Source organism: Telmatherina bonti (genome assembly GCF_933228915.1).
Source record: "Telmatherina bonti genome assembly, chromosome: 14".
Classification (NCBI taxonomy): Eukaryota; Metazoa; Chordata; class Actinopteri; order Atheriniformes; family Telmatherinidae; genus Telmatherina; species Telmatherina bonti.
Window position 1 is genome coordinate 36,100,431 of NC_136612.1, and position 19,617 is coordinate 36,120,047.

The 19,617-nt window shown below is 45.1% G+C and overlaps 1 protein-coding gene across 1 annotated transcript; it reads right to left on the bottom strand.

Annotated features, from left to right (window-relative positions):
* Nucleotides 1-15,015, bottom strand: mfsd11 (major facilitator superfamily domain containing 11). The gene is made up of 14 exons (XM_079252602.1): nucleotides 14,803-15,015; nucleotides 14,275-14,391; nucleotides 14,129-14,184; nucleotides 13,588-13,695; nucleotides 13,430-13,509; nucleotides 13,242-13,338; nucleotides 12,722-12,780; nucleotides 12,465-12,624; nucleotides 9,480-9,523; nucleotides 9,334-9,399; nucleotides 5,923-6,048; nucleotides 5,657-5,831; nucleotides 2,632-2,767; nucleotides 1-2,549 (listed from the first exon to the last, which is right to left on the bottom strand). Exons 2-14 carry the CDS (start codon nucleotides 14,368-14,370, stop codon nucleotides 2,388-2,390), a joined length of 1,365 nt encoding a protein of 454 aa, XP_079108728.1. The 5' UTR covers nucleotides 14,371-14,391; nucleotides 14,803-15,015; the 3' UTR covers nucleotides 1-2,387.
* Nucleotides 15,016-19,617: the final 4,602 nt, after the last annotated feature.

The following is a 19,617-nucleotide window of genomic DNA, read 5'->3' on the forward strand; positions in this document are numbered from 1 at the left end:
AAGTATACATGTTTAATTCCCTTAAGATCCTTGATTGCATCCATTGCAGTGGCAACATGAAATAAAGTAAAGAACCTGTCCCCTCACGTCTCATTATGGCAATAAATTATCTAGAACAGTGAACTGATTCACACACTGGCAGTTTAACAAAAACAAAACAAACATGTCAGCATATCTGATCGTGTTGCTTCAGGATCACGTGAAGCTGTGTAGAACGTACAGCACAGGGCTCGTAATCAACAGCGAGGTTGGCATCGGCGCCGTTTAGAGTTTTATTAGCAGGAAAAGTGTCGATTCGATCAGAAACAAGAATAAAAAAAGACCCAGGGCAACATCAGAAGTTTGTTATGACACCTTTACGTCTTGGCACGGTCGTGCTATGATGATGTTTCAGGATATGCAACAATAAAAACTCCAATAAAGGCACTAATTCATATAATACATGTCTGTTTAAGTTCTATTTTCATAATGATGCTGAAAAACATTTGTACTTATTGGTCTGAAATCTGTTTTTTGTAAATTGTTAAATGAAACATGGTTATGCATGAGCTGCTCATTTTTATACTGAAGGTGCCTTTAGAAGGAGCTGACGCAGTTCACCAGATGAACAAACAGCTGGGATTTTTTCTTTTTCCTTCAACAGGGGACCTTTAAGCTCTTTTTATTTCAATCTCCAACATTCAATTCGAGGAGCACATTTACCTGGCCAAGTCAGTCACAGCAGATGCACCTGAACTCATCATGCAACCATATGAAGCCTCCATCATCATCATGCAGCCTCGCATGGCCTCTTGCAGCATCACAGTACTCATCCTGTAATTCTGACACAAGTGATGCTTCTGCTTCACCTGACTCAGACGACACCTTCATACGCAGACGCCAGAGATGGAAATATGTTCATTACAGGAAACAAAAATAGCTTGAAGAACATAACAAATATTATATGTGTTCAGCTACTGAACTTCTCGTTTCTTGGATCAGTTTCTTTGTTTAAGAAGCAAATTTCTTTACTTATTTTGCACTAAAACAGCATCTCGCAGTCGCAGCAGCATGTTATGATGGGGGGGGTTTCTAACCAGCAAACCGAGCTGATCTGGACTCAGAACAGGGACAACACACATTTCGAGCTGACGTGGTGACAGATAAGTAACAGATACGGATGGGAAAGTGTTTAGAGATTTAAGCGGCTTTCGATGGGAAGGTTTGCATTTCTGTGAATTTCAGCCTTAAACTGGTCAGAATTTCTCCCAGCTTCTGTGACTAGAGGCGTTCCACCTGTGCTGCAGGTGTACAACCTCACTCCAACTTAAATCCACTTGTAAGCCTTTAAAGATGCTCATTTTGACATTTTTATCGCTGGAAACTCAATGGGATCCCTTTAACAAAAGGAAAATAGGAAATAAACCGAAGTTCAGCAGCTAACTGGGAGGAAATTGTAAATCTGGGATGAAATTCCATGATTGTAAATGCATGAAGCAGCATATGTGGGCAAACCTGACCTGCTGCTTCTAAACGCACCTCTGGTGCATCATTTACAGTTTTATCCAGTTTTCTTTCCAGCCATGCTGCCAGCGAGACCAAAACTTAAACAAACAAATGTCTGGTTTACTGGTTTTGTTGGGTTTTTCTGCTGAAATGGTGAGGATGAGAGAGAGTGGGAAATAAAAGACAAAAAGGCACAAAGTCCTCGGTTAATGTCATCAGAGCTAAACGCAGTCAGCTACAAGCAATTACAAGCTACTAACTGGAATGTGGAGGTCGAGACCATCTGGACCAGATTACGACTGAATCAGTTACGCAGAAGAGGGAGAGAAAGGAGTGAGAAGACAAAGTTCAGGTTTGTGATGTTTCCCTTTAAACTTTAGAGTGCAGCGGGATCAGGGTCGGACTTTGTTTTACTTCTTTTCTTGTCAACAAATCCATAAAAACAAAAACACTGTATGTTTAGTTTGTGTTTGTGTTGGATGCAGAGATTCTTGGTGACTAACTAGCATCTAAATGAAGGAGAAAACACGTCGTTTGGCTTTTTATGGGATTTGTTGTCAAGATAAAACGTATATAAAGTCCCCAGAAAAACACAGGAAACATGAAAAAGCTGCAGGACGGCTCCTCCAGCTTCCACGTGACGGCGTGATGCTGCCTTTCGGTCAAAGTGCCTCATGCTTTCTTCACCGATGCTTCTGAACTACGACTTCAGGCTGGTTTGAAAGGCGTGCACCAAAACAAAGAAAAGGCCAGAAGGATAACAGAACGAGGTATATTTGCCGTGTGCACAAACTCCTCCACTGTGCAGTTTACCCGGACATATGAGAGAGTTTGCTGCGGCGGGGCGGCTCAGTGGAACACAAACCTACCGCAGCATCAGTCACATCCGGGTGGGCCTTCCATCAGATGCTGCGGTAGTCCGAGTCCCGCCTGCTGGCCTCAGCCACCCACTCAGCCAGAAAAAAGGAAATGGTTCCCAGAAAGCCTACGATGACCAGGATGAGCAGCTGCCAGTGCAGCAGCAGGTAGTTACTGTAGAAGAAGGCCACGGCCGCCATGATGGACTGCAGACGGGAAACAAACGGTTAGATTTGATGTGAAACTCGTCTGCTACGCTGAGAGAAATGTTTTTCCTGCAGTGGTCACCTGGATGAACTTGAAGACAGCGAAGGCGGGGGCGCTGTTGTCCCGGAAGATGAAGCCCACGATGCTGAGAAGCTGCGTGTTGAAGCAGCTGTCGCCGAGGCCGAGCAGGAAGCTGCAGAACAACGCCACGCCCACGCTGAGATGCAAAGAGAAACACATTCAGCCTCCTTCTGCAGCCGCACGGTTCAGAGGCAGAGCAGTGACAGATAACGCTGTGACGATACGCTTTTGTCCCGATTCGATTCCGATCTTTTGGTGCCGATTCGATTTAAATTATGATTATAACAATTCTTTGATATTGCTGATTAAAAACAAAAAAACTTTTTTTTTTTTTGCTCGTCATTTTGTAACATCTTTATCCTTCCCCCTTTAGGTGAAGTGTAGAGATAGTTCTTTTTTTTTTCCCCAACACCCACCCATCCTTCCTCATGTCATCTTTTCCGCATTTTAAGGCAGCGCCGGTAAAAAAAACACTGGTTGCAGGGCCGAAGTATCAGTTCGTTCTGTAAACTTGTCAAACGTAAATGTCTGTATGTCTAACCTTGGATGAGCTGACCTTGAATTTCCCCTCGGGGATAAATAAAGTATCTTTGATTTGATTTTTCTTCATTTCAACGAGGAAAAAACAGCGTAGTTGTCAGACCATCATTCTGCTGCTATAATGCCCAAGAAGACAAATAAAAAGATCAATAAAAACAATAAAAAAATTTTTTTTAAAAATCTATTTTAAAATTGTGAAGAAAAAAAATCCAGATTTCTGATTTTTCAATTGGATTTTCCCACCCCTAGTGACGAACATCCCAGAGAACAGTGGCCCGCCTTCAGTTTGGACACCTCATGTAGAAAGGCCTCCAGGCTACAGGGCTTTACATGAAACGCTGCTGATCACCTACAGACGAGCACATCGCTTCCCTCCAGCAGGTTGGGATGTCATGATGACCTCATTTTACCTCAACACTGTCTGCAGCGCGACGACAGACTCCACGTGAACAAAACCAGGAGGGCCATCCTATAAACCGCTGTTTCTCTCATGGGGGTACGCGTACCCCTGGAGGTACTTCAAGGCATTCCAGGAGCCACATGAAATTTTTTGAAAAAATATATTTTTTAAATATTTTCTTTATAACATCCTTAAATAAAATCATATAAATGTAATTTCATATAAATATTTAATATATTCCTATAAATGTAAGTGTACATTCATAAACTGAATTTACGTTTAGATTTACAGTATTTCATTCCTCCTAAAATCCCAGATGCCGACGTGAATTGAACCCCACTGTCGCCTTGACAACAAAAACAATGGAGTCCTGGTTGAAGTGTATAGTAGAGATGTGCAAAACACGACTAAAGTTTAAAAGACCAAACACAAACAATAAAATGCTGTATTTCGTGTTTTTTCTGAACCAAAAGTACTTTGCACTGGTTAGGGGGCGTTTCGCTGAAAAAATATTTTACAAGGGGTACTGTGATGCAAAGAGGTTGAGAACCGCTGGTCTAAACCAGCGGTTCCCATCTGGGGGTCGCCTGACTGGAACAAGGAGTCCCCGAGGTTTTTCAGGCCCACGTGAGTCAAAGATCTTTTATTGTGAACACGCGCCTGCATTTACACTCAAAGACACACACCTGATGCCTCATCCGAGTAAGGTATGGTTTGTTAGGTTGCGAGGTGTAGAACGTCAACAAACTTTATTTAAACTGTCAAACTGCAGGACGCATATGAAACGCTGGCGCATGATGCTGTGTCCCAACCATAGACTATCTATAAAGAGATGGGCGGAGCCTCCGTGACGTCACCCGTAGGTTTCTGAAGAGCTGAATTGAAGCTTGGTGGGCGGTTCCTACCATCACCATCTTGGCAGCGTCATGCGTGTCGTCTCGCCCAGATAATACAAATATGGGCAAAGAGGTGGAGCTGAGAGGGGGGCTGTGAGCGTCATGGTGGATGATTGACATTGAGCGAACTCCGAGCTTTCTGTAGCTAAGGGCTAACTAAGCTAACCCGGAGATAACAGGAGCTAACCAGCTAACGGAGGTAAGCGGGCTAAAGCTAAGTCACGCTGTTAACCGGCTAAAAACCAGGGTTGTTCTACGTTCTTCTGACTTGAAGCCGGAGATTGGTACCCGTCAATCAAAAGGACACGCCCCTAAAATTTCGAGATTAAATTACTTTTAAACGGGCGAGTTAGAAAAAAATTCACTCCCCCCACAGTTGTCATGAAGGTAAACCTGACCTATTAAACCTAAAATGGATTTTAGAACCAGGCTGTAAACACGTTTATTCCTGCTGTGAAGTTGGTCTTTTTAACATGGGAGTCTATGGGGAATTTGCTCTGTTTTGCAGCTCCTAGTGGATGAAGGGGGAACTGCAGTTTTATGCACTTCCGCATAGGCTTCACTTTTAACCGCCGGAGGTTGCCGCTTGGTCCCAACGGGGATGAGCAGGCGCTGGACTTTGGTGGAAAATGAGCACGAAGTGGTGGGGAAATGAGATCATCTGCTTTTGGGAGGAATAGTTTTGGGATGTGGTGAAATATTTTGGGATAAACGTGGAATCTGATGCGCTGGCTGTGAAACGTGAAGCTCGGCTTTGTGTTGCCTTCAGGCGGACGTCAGGTGGTCGTAACTGGTATTATCTGGAAGCGCAGCTTTTCTGGGTCCATACAACCCCCTCCATGCCAGGTGGAGCGGGTGGACGGATCACATGACCTGTTGGGGGCGTGGCTTATGGTGACGCCATCGTTATTTACTGCATATTTATTTTAAAGTTGTTATAAGACAAATACTTTGTTGACAAATTAAACTTTGAGTGACGTTTTAGTTAAAAGCTACATGTGTGACAAAGTGCAGAAAAAAGCAGCACCTACATCACATCAACCGTTTACACGCATGACCTGGTGCAGCAGATGCCTGCAGGTGACAGAGAACGATCCTTTCCAGCCCTGTTCATCGCTTGTGACACACTGGTTTCTGCTCGGTGGTTAAACTCAGAGGAATGAATAACAAACGGCTGTTCAGGTTTTACCTGGGGGGGATGTAAGCCTCCAGATCGGTGCCCGCTTCTGGCGCCAGAGGAGCATCGCTGGCGATGTTGAGGAAGATCAAGTAAAATGCGATAAAGTGCGTGAAGAGTCCCAGCAGCACCACGGGGTTCCTCCCGAAGCGGTTGCTTTTGTTCAGCATCCCAAACACACCCCCTCCTGCTCGGAGAGAGATGGGAGGAGCGCTGTGAGTGCAGCTCGCCGTCTCTGCAGAGCTGCAGCAACACAACCTGCATCATCAGGAACTCACCCAAGATCTCGCCGATGCCGATGCAAATGCCGGAGATCCCAATCAGGCTCTTTGCATCTGTGCCGAAGCGCGTCATGGCTCCAATGCACGTCCCGTACACCCCGCTGTAAAACGTCAGCTCCAGACCTGTCGGTGCAAGCGTAGCAGAGAGCATGGATTCACACCCAGACATGGCAGAAAGACATCGTCTACCGTCCCCCTGGCGAGCCCCCAACCCACTGAAACCAACCAGGAAACCAGTCTGGAATAAACCCAAAACTAGTCCAAAGCCAAGCGTTAAAGAGTCCAAAACAAGTTCAGAATAAATCAGGACAAGGATGCAACCGGGCCAAAAACCAGGAGTCTAAACCAGTTTGAAACCAGTATAAAACCAGTACAAAAGCAAAACATCAAATCAGTTTAATGTATGTCTGAAAACAAGTTTAAAACTGACAAAAAAAGAAGTTGAAAATATAAAATCCGGTTCAGAATACATCAGGACAAAGTCTCAATCCAGTTCCAACTCAAGTCTGAAAACAGACTGGGCACCAGTTAGGAACAGGGTCTGAACCAGTCCAAAGCAAAACATTAAACCAGCCTAAAGCCAGTTAAAAATGTGTGTGAAGCAGTCTAAAAGCATGGCTGCCTCCAGTGGAAGGCCAAGCTGAAATCCAGTCCAAAACCAGTGTCTGAACCGGTCAGAAACCAGTTATGACGTTGTTCCAACAGATTCGTAACAAACAGGAAACACGGAGAGCGACCAGAGCGGCCCGAGCGACCAGAGCGGAGAGCGGCCAGAGCGGAGCACGACCAGAGTGCATAGATCGGAGAGCGGCCAGAGCGGAGAGCGGCCAGAGCGGAGAACGACCAGAGTGCATAGATCGGAGAGCGGCCAGAGCGGAGAACGACCAGAGTGCATAGATCGGAGAGCGGCCAGAGCGGAGAGCGGCCAGAGCGGAGAACGACCAGAGTGCATAGATCGGAGAGCGGCCAGAGCGGAGAGCGGCCAGAGCGGAGAACGACCAGAGTGCATAGATCGGAGAGCGGCCAGAGCGGAGAGCGGCCAGAGCGGAGAACGACCAGAGTGCATAGATCGGAGAGCGGCCAGAGCGGAGAACGACCAGAGCGGAGAGCGGCCAGAGCGGAGAACGACCAGAGTGCATAGATCGGAGAGCGGCCAGAGCGGAGAGCGGCCAGAGCGGAGAACGACCAGAGCGGAGAGCGGCCAGAGCGGAGAACGACCAGAGTGCATAGATCGGAGAGCGGCCAGAGCGGAGAGCGGCCAGAGCGGAGAGCGACCAGAGTGCATAGATCGGAGAGCGGCCAGAGCGGAGAGCGGCCAGAGCGGAGAACGACCAGAGCGGAGAGCGACCAGAGCGGAGAGCGACCAGAGTGCATAGATCGGAGAGCGGCCAGAGCGGAGAACGACCAGAGCGGCCCGAGCGACCAGAGCGGAGAGCGACCAGAGCGGAGAACGACCAGAGTGCATAGATCGGAGAGCGGCCAGAGCGGAGAACGACCAGAGCGGAGAGCGACCAGAGCGGAGAGCGGCCAGAGCGGAGAACGACCAGAGTGCATAGATCGGAGAGCGGCCAGAGCGGAGAACGACCAGAGCGGAGAGCGGCCAGAGCGGAGAACGACCAGAGTGCATAGATCGGAGAGCGGCCAGAGCGGAGAACGACCAGAGCGGAGAGCGGCCAGAGCGGAGAACGACCAGAGTGCATAGATCGGAGAGCGGCCAGAGCGGAGAGCGGCCAGAGCGGAGAGCGGCCAGAGCGGAGAGCGACCAGAGCGGAGAGCGGCCAGAGCGGAGAACGACCAGAGCGGAGAGCGACCAGAGCGGAGAACGACCAGAGTGCATAGATCGGAGAGCGGCCAGAGCGGAGAACGACCAGAACGGAGAGCGGCCAGAGCAGAGAGCGGCCAGAGCGGAGAACGACCAGAGTGCATAGATCGGAGAGCGGAGAACGACCAGAACGGAGAGCGGCCAGAGCGGAGAGCGACCAGAGCGGAGAACGACCAGAGCGGAGAACGACCAGAGTGCATAGATCGGAGAGCGGCCAGAGCGGAGAACGACCAGAGTGCATAGATCGGAGAGCGGCCAGAGCGGAGAGCGGCCAGAGCGGAGAGCGACCAGAGCGGAGAACGACCAGAGTGCATAGATCGGAGAGCGGCCAGAGCGGAGAACGACCAGAGCGGAGAGCGACCAGAGCGGAGAGCGACCAGAGCGGAGAGCGGCCAGAGCGGAGAACGACCAGAGTGCATAGATCGGAGAGCGGCCAGAGCGGAGAACGACCAGAGCGGAGAGCGACCAGAGCGGAGAGCGGCCAGAGCGGAGAACGACCAGAGTGCATAGATCGGAGAGCGGCCAGAGCGGAGAACGACCAGAGCGGAGAGCGGCCAGAGCGGAGAACGACCAGAGCGGAGAGCGGCCAGAGCGGAGAACGACCAGAGCGGAGAGCGACCAGAGCGGAGAGCGGCCAGAGCGGAGAACGACCAGAGTGGAGAACGACCAGAGCGGAGAGCGACCAGAGCGGAGAGCGGCCAGAGCGGAGAACGACCAGAGCGGAGAGCGGCCAGAGCGGAGAACGACCAGAGTGCATAGATCGGAGAGCGGCCAGAGCGGAGAGCGGCCAGAGCGGAGAGCGGCCAGAGCGGAGAACGACCAGAGTGCATAGATCGGAGAGCGGCCAGAGCGGAGAACGACCAGAACGGAGAGCGGCCAGAGCGGAGAACGACCAGAGTGCATAGATCGGAGAGCGGCCAGAGCGGAGAACGACCAGAACGGAGAGCGGCCAGAGCGGAGAGCGGCCAGAGCGGAGAACGACCAGAGCGGAGAACGACCAGAGCGGAGAGCGGCCAGAGCGGAGAACGACCAGAGTGCATAGATCGGAGAGCGGCCAGAGCGGAGAACGACCAGAACGGAGAGCGGCCAGAGCGGAGAACGACCAGAGTGCATAGATCGGAGAGCGACCAGAGCGGAGAGCGACCAGAACGGAGAGCGACCAGAACGGAGAGCGGCCAGAGCGGAGAACGACCAGAGTGCATAGATCGGAGAGCGACCAGAGCGGAGAGCGGCCAGAGCGGAGAGCGGCCAGAGCGGAGAACGACCAGAGTGCATAGATCGGAGAGCGACCAGAGCGGAGAGCGACCAGAGTGCATAGATCGGAGAGCGGCCAGAGCGACCAGAACGGAGAGCGGCCAGAGCGGAGAGCGGCCAGAGTGCATAGATCAGAGAGCGGCCAGAGCGGCCAGAGCGACCAGAGTGGAGAGCGGTCAGAGCAACCAGTTCGGAGAGCGGCCAGAGCGACCAGAGCGGCCAGAGCGACCAGAGTGGAGAGCGGTCAGAGCAACCAGTTCGGAGAGCGGCCAGAGCGGAGAGCGGCCAGAGCGACCAGAGCAACCAGAGCGGCCTTCCAGACTTCCACCCACCTGTGTATCCAATGGAAACACTGAGCAGCAGCATCTCTTTGGTCACGAACATCTTACAGGCTTTCACTGCAAACAGGAGAGCAGGCGTTACCGTGGCGGCGGGTTCGGCCGAGGTCACGGCGAGGAGCTGGTTTTAGTAAACTCACCGAAAGCGTCCAGAGCTTGAGACCAGGCGCTCGAGCCAGACGGGCTGCAGAGCGGAGGGGGAAAAAAAAGGGGAAATAAATACAATTTCAATACGTCTTCTGAGACACCTTCACCTTCCGGCTCACAGCGGCGCCGGCTCTGGTTGCCGCGGTGACCGCATCACAGGCCTTTCAGAGACGAATGTTGAAAAGGCAATAAAAGAGAGCGTTTACAGGGAAAGTTCACCTGTCTGGCGCTGCACCGTCCCGCCTCAAACACGGTCATCCGTCTCTAAAGAAAATATTTCCCCACCATGATTTACGGACTCGCCTTATTTACACGCCGTCAGGAGGCTGAAGCTGCAATAACTGGAAACCAGTTTCCTCCTAAATCTCCAGGAATCCTGTCAGCCTGAAGAGTCCACAGAGCAGACGCCGGCTGTTCCAGGTGGATCCGTCCTGCTTCCTCTCCGGAAAACTAAATCTGACCGTAGAGAGATGTTTTGTCTGCTGCGACTGAATGAGAGGAAAACTGCTGCAAACGGAGAGCTGAGGCGGAGCAGAACGACGCTGAACTGGTTCTTCTACTGGAACCACAGCGTTTACACACAGCTGTTACCGTCACCAGCAACAAATAACATACCTTCTAAAACAAGAAATAAGTGGAGAAATAAACCACAACAAGGAGCAGCTGCGATGGTGGGAAAATCGAGTATTGGGATTTTTTTCTCCACAATATTAAATCGACTTTTTTTTGTTAAAAATTGATTTTTTTTTTTTCAAATAAATAAAAATAAGGACAAAAATTTAATGATAAATTATTGTTTTTATTGATCTTTTTACTCATCTACTTGGGCATAATAGCAGAATGATGGTCTGGATACTGGGTCGTTTTTTTACAATGAAAATCAAGGAAAATGACGAGCAAAATAAGTTTTTGTTTTTAATCTACAAAAATCAGCGATATAAAAGAATCACAATTTAAGTCGAATTGGCACTTAAATAAATTGTAATAGAATCGGGATGACAACGTGTGGTCACAGCCCGACCACGAGTGAACGAGATTAAAGATTTTGGAGAACGACGGACAGTCTGAAGATTTCTCATCATTTAAACGTTTCTTTAAAAAAAGAAAAAAGAATCTCTGATAAACTGAAGCGAGATTTTCTCACTGCTGACGACCATTTCTTCATATTTATATTATTTTATTTCATTGTTTTTATTCACTCTAATTTATATTTTAAAAATTTCTTAAATAAATTTTATTTATTGTTATTTCTTAAATTTTTGGTAAATAACATCAGGCCTCAGGGGGAAACAAGGCATTTACACTGGACAACACATTACACTACAGCCAACAGTATTAACACACTAAGGTTTTAACCTTAGGGAGTGCAGAATGGCGACGTCCCCTCAGGTGCACAGCCAAAGGAAGAAGAGGAGGAAGAACCACGGGACTCCAAAATTGGCAGAGCTCGGTTTCTTTTTACTTAGATTTCTTTTCAGTTTCACATGCACAGACACCTTTCCCCCTTTTGTTTTCAATTCACATTCCTCCACCAGTATATATAGGCGAGAATCATATTCATTAATGCCCAACACAGGGGCGTTGTCACAAGTACAAATCTTAAAAACATACAATACAGCTTAACTCTAAACACCACTAGAAAAAGACTAAATTACCTCACACCTTATCCTTTTACTTTAATAATCAAAACAAGAAATACTAATCAACACAAATAAAGATTAACTACTTCTTCCCCAATCCCCCCCCCCCTCTCCTCAGGCCATTTGGTTTGTGCCAACCAACTACTTAAGCACACCAGGCCCTTGTCAGCAACATTCATGGGCGCGCCTCCATGACACTGCTGATCTCCAAGATCACCTCAGAGAGATAGAGAGAGGTTAGAAGCCAACCAAAACATATACAGAAAACAAACCAAATTAATGCATCGTTCAACTAAATAGGATCCATCTTTAGTGAACAAATACATCAACAGAAACAAAAAAATAAAGGGATATGTACATGTCCGAGTGACAAAACAGCACCTGATTAGTGAGGGGATGCCTGCATCTTCCTCACACACACACACACACACACACACACACACACACACACACACACACACACACACACACACACACACATTTAGCAGGCTAACACAACTCGTGCATCAAAACGCCGCCTCATCGCTCCATCTACACGTCCATGGCCGGAGTTTGGAGGCTGAGTTCATGCAGAAACTAACTGTGCGACTTCTGAACACTGAGACGGTCTGGGTCTGCAGATTCTCACATCTTTTTTAAAAGGTTTTCTTCTTTTTAAAGAGGAGTTTTTCCTTCCCACTGTGGCCTCGTGCAGCTCAGGATGGGGGATTGGATCAAAGTCATGACTCGATGCAATCAGTTGGTTTCTATTATAGGCTATGTATGAATGAAATGATGTGGATGTAAAGTGTCCTGTGACAATGTTGTTGTGAAGTGGTGCTATACAAATAAAGCTGAATTGAATTAAACGTAAAGAAAAGGCAGAAAGTATGTTTTCCGGTTGCTAGCATGCGCCGCGGCCCTGCAGAGTAGCGTCTGGATGCTGCAGGACAACAGCAGCTCCTGAAATGTCTATTATGCAAAAAGCCATCAAACCCAGTTGAAACACAGAGATTTAAAGTGGGAAAGTTGTTCCAGAAGCTGTACAACCACTGGGATGCCCCTAGGATCTGTACTGAGACCAGTTTCCATGCACAGCATCGGCTCAGACCGGGTCAATGCCTCCCAGGCTTCCCGTTCCACCCCCACACAGACGACACCAAATGGTCCTCCCAGCTCAGCCTTCACCGGACGGAAACCTCCAGCTGAACCTCTTTATGACGGAAACTCTTCCCCAACACCGTACGAAGAGAAAAGTCAGCTCCAGCTAACCCGGGGGTGCAGCTGGCGACTGCAGCTTCTCTTCCACAGCAACTTCAGGGTTCTGCCATCTACCTTCCCCTGACCCGGGCTTCTCACCTGTCTGCGGAGTTTTCCATGGATCCCGTCTGCAGCAGCGACTCCGTCACCTCAGAGCCAGGAGGCGACTCAGGATCCGGCTTCCGGATGAGGAAGAAGAGGAAGCAGCCCACCAGACTGATCACCGTCAGAGAGATGAAGACCGTCCGGCGGTCCTTGTCTGAGACGGGGGGGAGGGGTCAAATGAGCAAGAAGCCGGCACACACGGAACCAGAACCAAGGAACAGAAAATGTCTGCAACACGGCTGCGTTCCTACCCGTGATGTGCTCGTGTCCATGCCAGGCACAGTAGATGTAGAGGTTCCCAAAGAATAAGCTGCAGAAAAACAAAGACGGGGATTACTGAGACGGTCTTCAGCTGATCGTGCTGGTTCAGTCCAAACAGAATGAGGAATGCCAGCGGATCGATGATCAGCTGATCTACAGGATCATGACTAAAATCACCACAGAAGCATTGATTTCTGATTGTTCCACAGCTGCTAAGTTCTGACGGAACAGTAAACCCCCAACGACGGTAGAAACAGGACAAATAACCTGTGTGCTCCTTGATGAAAGCCCCGCGGTTGTTCAGTTCTGGGTCTTTTGGACTAAAACTTTGAGTTTGACTGTTTTTGCTCTGCTTGACCTTCAGAAAGGCTCAGTGCAGATTCTGCAGGACATCTGATGCATGTTTACAGCTTTTATCTGTCCTGCTGCAGCTCCAGTCAGCTGTGGAGCTTCAGGAAACCTTTAAACCACACAAACGCTTTGTCGTGTCTGGAGATGCTGGAGGTTCACCTGAACTGCAGCAGCGACCAAAATACGCCGCTGTTTCTTCCGATGGTGTCGTCGGTGGAGTTGATGGTGAGGACGTTTCCCTGAGCGGTCCAGAGCACTGAGGTGCAGAAAAGAGACAACCAACATCAGAAAGAAGGAAGATCCTGGCAGCCGGGCTTCTCATTGGACAGGTAGTTCTGTCCGTCTACCTGCTGCTGCGATTCCAACCAGCACGGACGCCGTGTAGAAGCTCCAGGTGAAAGGGTGAATGAACATGGCGATGTAACCGCTGTGGGAAGGAGACAAAGCAGAGAGGCGTCAGGAGCCCGGTCAGGCGGCTCGGCGAGGGCCGGCAGGGTGGACTCACCTGTATAACAGCCCACTAAAGAACATGGAGAGCTGGGGCCCGATGACTGTCACCACCGAGGGGGCGATCAGGTTGGATGCAGAGAAAACTCCGTAAATAATCGCCATGCTGCAGAGAGACGCTGGTTAGTCATGATTAAGTCGTAATTATTCATTTAAACAGATAAAATATATATACAAACATACAGACATATACACGTAAGTATATGTATTCATACATATACACATGCAGGAAAATATTATAATAATAATAATAATAATAATAATAATAATAATAATAATAATGCATCATCGAGTCGTTACACAAAGGTTAGGAAATGGAGTGGGAAGAAGTATCCAGTGCAGGGAGTGAAAAATCTTTTTCCCTGAAACTGGTTGTCTAAAATGTAATTATCCCTCATGGATCTCAGAAAACGGCGGACCTGATTCCGTACATCGGCTCTGGGGAAGTGGTTGTAAAAGCAGAGAAAAACAATATTTCATGATTGTTCTTAAGATAAACACATTTTCAGCTTTCTGGGGCTCTTCATGAATCAGTTTACCTTGTATATCCGCTCCCATGAAACTCTGTGCTGTTGAAGCTCTTGATGACTGTTTGCTGCAAAGATGGAAGATACTTACATGTAAAATTAACTATCAGAATGAAAAGTTATTGATCCGAAAAGGGGTTTCGGTGAGGCCAGCTTACCTCTATGTTGCCACATGTTTGAAAAGCTGTGAACATGAACATAAAGCCAAAGCCCAGGATGACTATATTTAACAGCTTTTTACCCTCTGGACTCATTTTGGAGGATCTTTGGATTCCCTGAGGAAGTGGAAAGAATAAAGTAAACTGTGAATCACATCAGAGAAAAGCAGGAAGTAGACATTAGAATAAATGGGTCATGTGATAGGAATGTTTAACTATTTAGCTTTAAACGTGGGCTAAAAACACTAAATATAAGCTCAATTCAGCCAATAATTAAAACATGATAGCAACTTTGCTAATATTAATGAATAAATAATCCTGTGAAAAGCTACATAATTTACTTTATCATGTTTCTTATTAGATTAGCACATTAGCCTTTAGCTTGTCATGAGTCGTTTTGAGCTCAAATCTAAAGAAATTTAGAAAGAAGTTGGAATCGAGGTGTTAGTTTATACAAATAAATGCTGTTTGTTATGTTCATGAAGGTCATAAAATAAAGAAAGGAAGAAACAATAGCAGATAACTCACCAACAACGCTGAGGACGTCTAGCTAACACTGCTTTTCTTCTTCTCACCGTGTTTTCAGGAACATCGTTAGCTCTCTGTGTAAAACTCGCTACCTTCAGCCATTTATCTTCTCTAAATGGACCCGAAAAGCAGCTCAACGTGGAGGTTTTGGTGGCATAAAAAAGGAATCTCTGGTAGACAGTCACAGCATCAGTAAACAGGACTGTGCTGAAACTGGACAGGCAGTCATGTGAATGAATCAGCTGACGCGCAGCTAGCTAGTGCGGATCGATACTGTTATATCGATATCTAGATACCAGCATTTTATGTTCGAGAATTTAATGTTACACTTTTTTTTATTTTAGTAATTTTGGCATAAACATGGAGTTTATCACAATCTGGAACACAGTAAAAAGTAACAACAATTTTTTGTTTCTACACATCTTAAGGTTAGATGTTGGGGGTCACATGACCAGTTCATTTAGACGATGGATACTGTGAAGACGCAGGTCTTTCAACAAAAAATGAAGGAGAAAAATATAACCTCCACCGTTCATAGGAAACAGCAGCGACATGTAAAGATGTACAAGCCAAACAATTAAAATAAATTAGAAAGAAGGCTTTCAAAGATTCATGACAAATCTTAAAGTTGAAAACGTAAGATCACGATACCTGGCTTCGTACATATTTCTTTTGTAACTATGTCTAAACTTTTTCTCTTTTTTTTTTTTTTTTTTTTTACTTTAATCATATAAAAAATCATATAGATTCAGATGTTCTCCGTTTTTCTGAAAAATAAAATCATTCAGCAGTTTTACTTTAATTTTGTTTTTGCTAGCTTGTTGTGATTGGAAGTAATTCCACAAGATGGCGCCAAAGTCGTTTTTTGGAAAAATATGAAAATTGTTGAGAATTTATTGGAAGCTAATAGGGTTTAAATGTGGTGTACACATACACACCATATAACACAGTATAAGAAAATTTGTCTGTCACTCTTCTGAAGAAGTATGGAACCATACATGGATTGGGCCACCGTCTCTGTGGCGCAATCGGTTAGCGCGTTCGGCTGTTAACCGAAAGGTTGGTGGTTCGAGCCCACCCAGGGACGAGTCTCTTTTTCTTTCTTTCAAACAACTGTTTTAATAAATCCCACTACCAACAAAAACACCTTTTTTTTGGGTCAAAATTTACCTTAGAACGATAAATTTTCAATAATGGAAAACATCCAATCAGCAGCCTCCTGGTCCAATATGATATTGGACTTCGGTCCAATAAACGTGAAGCGTGAAAACGAATAATAGACCATACGTCAATATGGCGTACGTCAATAGCGCCGCCATATTGGTCCTAGCAAGTTATTTTTATTCTATTTCTATTTCTACTCTATAGTCATTATCCAAAGCGACCATGTTAAGTGATCACTTAACCAAATTCACACATCTTTAGTACTCATGAACAGCTGTTGTGTCTGTTTGATAATAAAGTCTAAAGTTAAAAAAAAGTTTTCACAACTGTAAACCATAAATAATAAGAAAATATAATTTAAAAGGTAATTAAAGACCTAAAACACGTTTTTTCTTTAGTCTTTTTTTTTTTTTTTTTTTTTTTTTTAATGTTTATGTATCAAATGGAAATACTCGGTCTGTGTCTAAGAAATGTAAATATCTTGGACATTTTATTACTGATGTATGCACAGGCTAACATGCACATCCGGATGTTTGGTGCATGTACAGATGAAGTGGAAAAGTCTTACCTTTATACTTACCTTTATACACAACGACTGTTTCAGACTTTTACTGAAGAAGCCGAGGTGGGAGAGTCCAAGTCAGTTGTTTGTGACAGCAGGGCCTAAAATCTTTCAGGTTGTTTTAAGGAATATATGTATCCATTTATTTGTTGTGTCAATGGCTGTTGTAACGCTTCCAGTCTCAGTGGTGGAGGCACTGGTATAGCTGTCTTCTGTATGGTGTCTTCTTGTTTACATTTCTTATCGCCTGCCCTGTAAGTTTTTGTTGTTGTTGTTGTTGTTTTTTGTTTGTTTGTTTTTTGTCTTCGACCTCGAGTTTGTAAATAAAGTTTGCTCAGTTGTCAAGTTCGTGTTGTGACAGAAAGCAAGTCGTATCGATGAGAGAGTTGTAAATGATCCTCATGGAGCAGCTGCAGAGGGTTACTGCCCACATGTGTCTTTAACTGGTGTATAAAAAGCAGAACCACTGCAGTGTTGAAGTCTTCCGTCATCCTCTTTTTGACTGAACTGCTGTGCACCATCTCAGTCCATTCATCCAGCAGCATCTCAGAAAGACATTCCTGGACTTCAGGAGGAAATCTGAAGGAATGGATGAGTACTTTTCCTTTGGACAGCAGAGTTTCTGTCCTTCCAGAAGAACTCTTTGCCAGTCTCAAAGCCTTTCGAGCGGATTTGATGGTGTTACGCAACGTATTTCTGTCGTGGTCTTTTACACGCAGCAGTATGGATGAGATGACGTGTTTCTTGAAACTCTTTTTCTCACATTTGTCATTTAATGTACAAATGAGCACCTTTACCTTTTTCTACAAGTGGATGAAAAACACTGTTCGGAGTAGAGACGACAGAAGAGGTGAGATTTTTTAAATAATTAGGACCAGTCAGTCCCCAAGCCTTGGTGAAGGCTACGTTAGTTACAATGTGATAGTTTTTCTGCCATTCAACAGCTTTGTGGCACAAATTAAACATACATGGTTCTACTCCGTCTCTTCTGGGTAAACAGGGACTATTATAGGAGTAAATAAAAACCATTTCGATCTTTTCGCCTTCACAGCTGACAAAATCATCCAGTTTTTCCAGTAAGATTTCTTCGCTGTGTTTCTCTGTTAAGCTTTTCATTTTGTCTTTAAATTCAGGGAAAATTCTTTCAAATATTTGTACTTTGTCGTTTTTCATGCATACAATGGAAAAGGCGAGCTGCTTTTCTCTGGCAGATCCGGTCGTTGATAAATATTTTCCTATTGGCTTAAAAACGTGGTGATGATTAAAAGAGCATTTATAATTATCAAGCTTTACATCTGGCAATGAAGTAATTTGTCTGTAAAGAACAGCTGGATCGCTGGCCGCTTTTTGTTTCCATATGTTCATAAAAAAAATCATATTTTTCATGTTGTCGTAAGAATTTGTGAAAGAATTGGCAGGCGATTCCGTCCAGTTAGAAATGTTGACACCATTAGAAGTATGATTTTTTTTCTTCTTTCAAGTCTTCACTCATTATTAATATTTTTCCGCCGTAATTAAATACTCGATCTTGTCGAATACCTAGATATTGTTTCTTAGAAATTTTGTTAAATTAAATATTTTTCTTGTAAAGTGCTTTTAATGCCTTGAAATGTGCTTTGTATATCCGTTCCACCGTGAATCAAACAGACTGTTTCAAGATAGTGTCACTGGACACTTAAATACGAAAAAAAAATTTATTTTTTGTGGTTTCCTCTTCCTGTCTGAAGCTAAATCTGAACTTGTTTCCAACCATCAGGTTTCACTTCCTTGCCTGAAATGGATACTGCAAACTTAATGTGTCTATATAAGGAAAACACAGTTCAATTTGTGTTAAATGTGTTAAATCTGACACAATGATTGTCACGACTCAGGTCACGTCGGACCATGACATCAGAGGGCGGACAAACGCAGTCTGTCCGAACAGGTCTAATAAATAAAGGAACAATATGGCGGTGTAGTTGACGTACTAAACATGGACCATTACGGCGTTTGTTATTATATGTGTCCCATATAATAACGCCAAGGTGCGCAGACCCTGGACTGGGACCACAGACAGTCTATGATGAAAGAATCCTGTGATCTTCTTCGGGTTTTTCCGTCATCGGTCGGAAAAATGAGCGTAATGTGTGTCGCTTACAAGTATATGTAAAATAGCCTATTGGTTGGACCAAAGTGGCCACATCACCGTGTTTTATGTAAAATTGATATCCGAACTTATTCAACAGCAATATCCAAAGTTGGTTATATAAAATATTAATCAAATGCACTGAAAAGTTGTACCAGCAACACACAAAATCAGCTTAATTTGGACTGAAAGTCTTTTATTTTGGGCTATCAGTACTTGTGATTTTATTTCAAGCTTTTAATTTATTTAGTTCAGTTAAACAAAATAATCATTTACACGCATTCGTATTAAAATATATTTCCATCAATTTCTTTTTTGAAAACTTTCAATTCCTCCTCTAAAAGTTCCTGAAGTTTATGATGGTCTAAAATCTAATTATGTCTTTTATCTTTATCTTTGATGAATACTTCCAGCTAGTTCTTTTGTTTTAGATGTGCATGATCTGTATCTGTATATATATGCTGATCAGTTTACCTAAAAATACTTGAGAAAAACATGAACACATTGACTGTTGCCGGTCCTAAACTGTGGAATGAGCTCCCCTCCACATTAGACAAGCTTCCTCAATGTTCATTTTTATAACTTAAGACCCAGGGTGAGTCTACTCCAGGTCAGTGTGTTATATTGTGTTTTATTTTTTTATCTAATTGTTTTGCTCTGGTTGTTTTGGCTGATGTTTTATTGAATTTCCCTTTGGGGATTAATAAAGTATTTTTCATTTCATGTGCAGCACTTTGTCCCAACTTTGGTTGTTTTAAAGGGCTTTATAAAGTTGAGTACTGTAACATTTCCGCCTCTAACTTGTATTAAAAGAAAAAAGCAGTTGGTCCCTACACCTACAGCTATGTTAAAAACTAAAAAAAAAAAAAATCATTGGAACCATCAGTGTTTAATGGAAAAATGCACAGTAGTCAACTCCACACCCACAATAAAAGCACAGCGATAAACCACCCACACAAGGGAC

Excerpts from the sequence above, each read along its gene's own strand:
- mfsd11 (XM_079252602.1), bottom strand. The coding sequence starts at position 14,370 with ATGAGTCCAGAGGGTAAAAAGCTGTTAAATATAGTCATCCTGGGCTTT. Across the intron at positions 13,510-13,587 it reads TTTAGTGGGCTGTTATACAG|CGGTTACATCGCCATGTTCA; the intron begins GTGAGTCCACCC and ends TCCTTCCCACAG. Across the intron at positions 2,550-2,631 it reads CTGTCTTCAAGTTCATCCAG|TCCATCATGGCGGCCGTGGC; the intron begins GTGACCACTGCA and ends TCCCGTCTGCAG.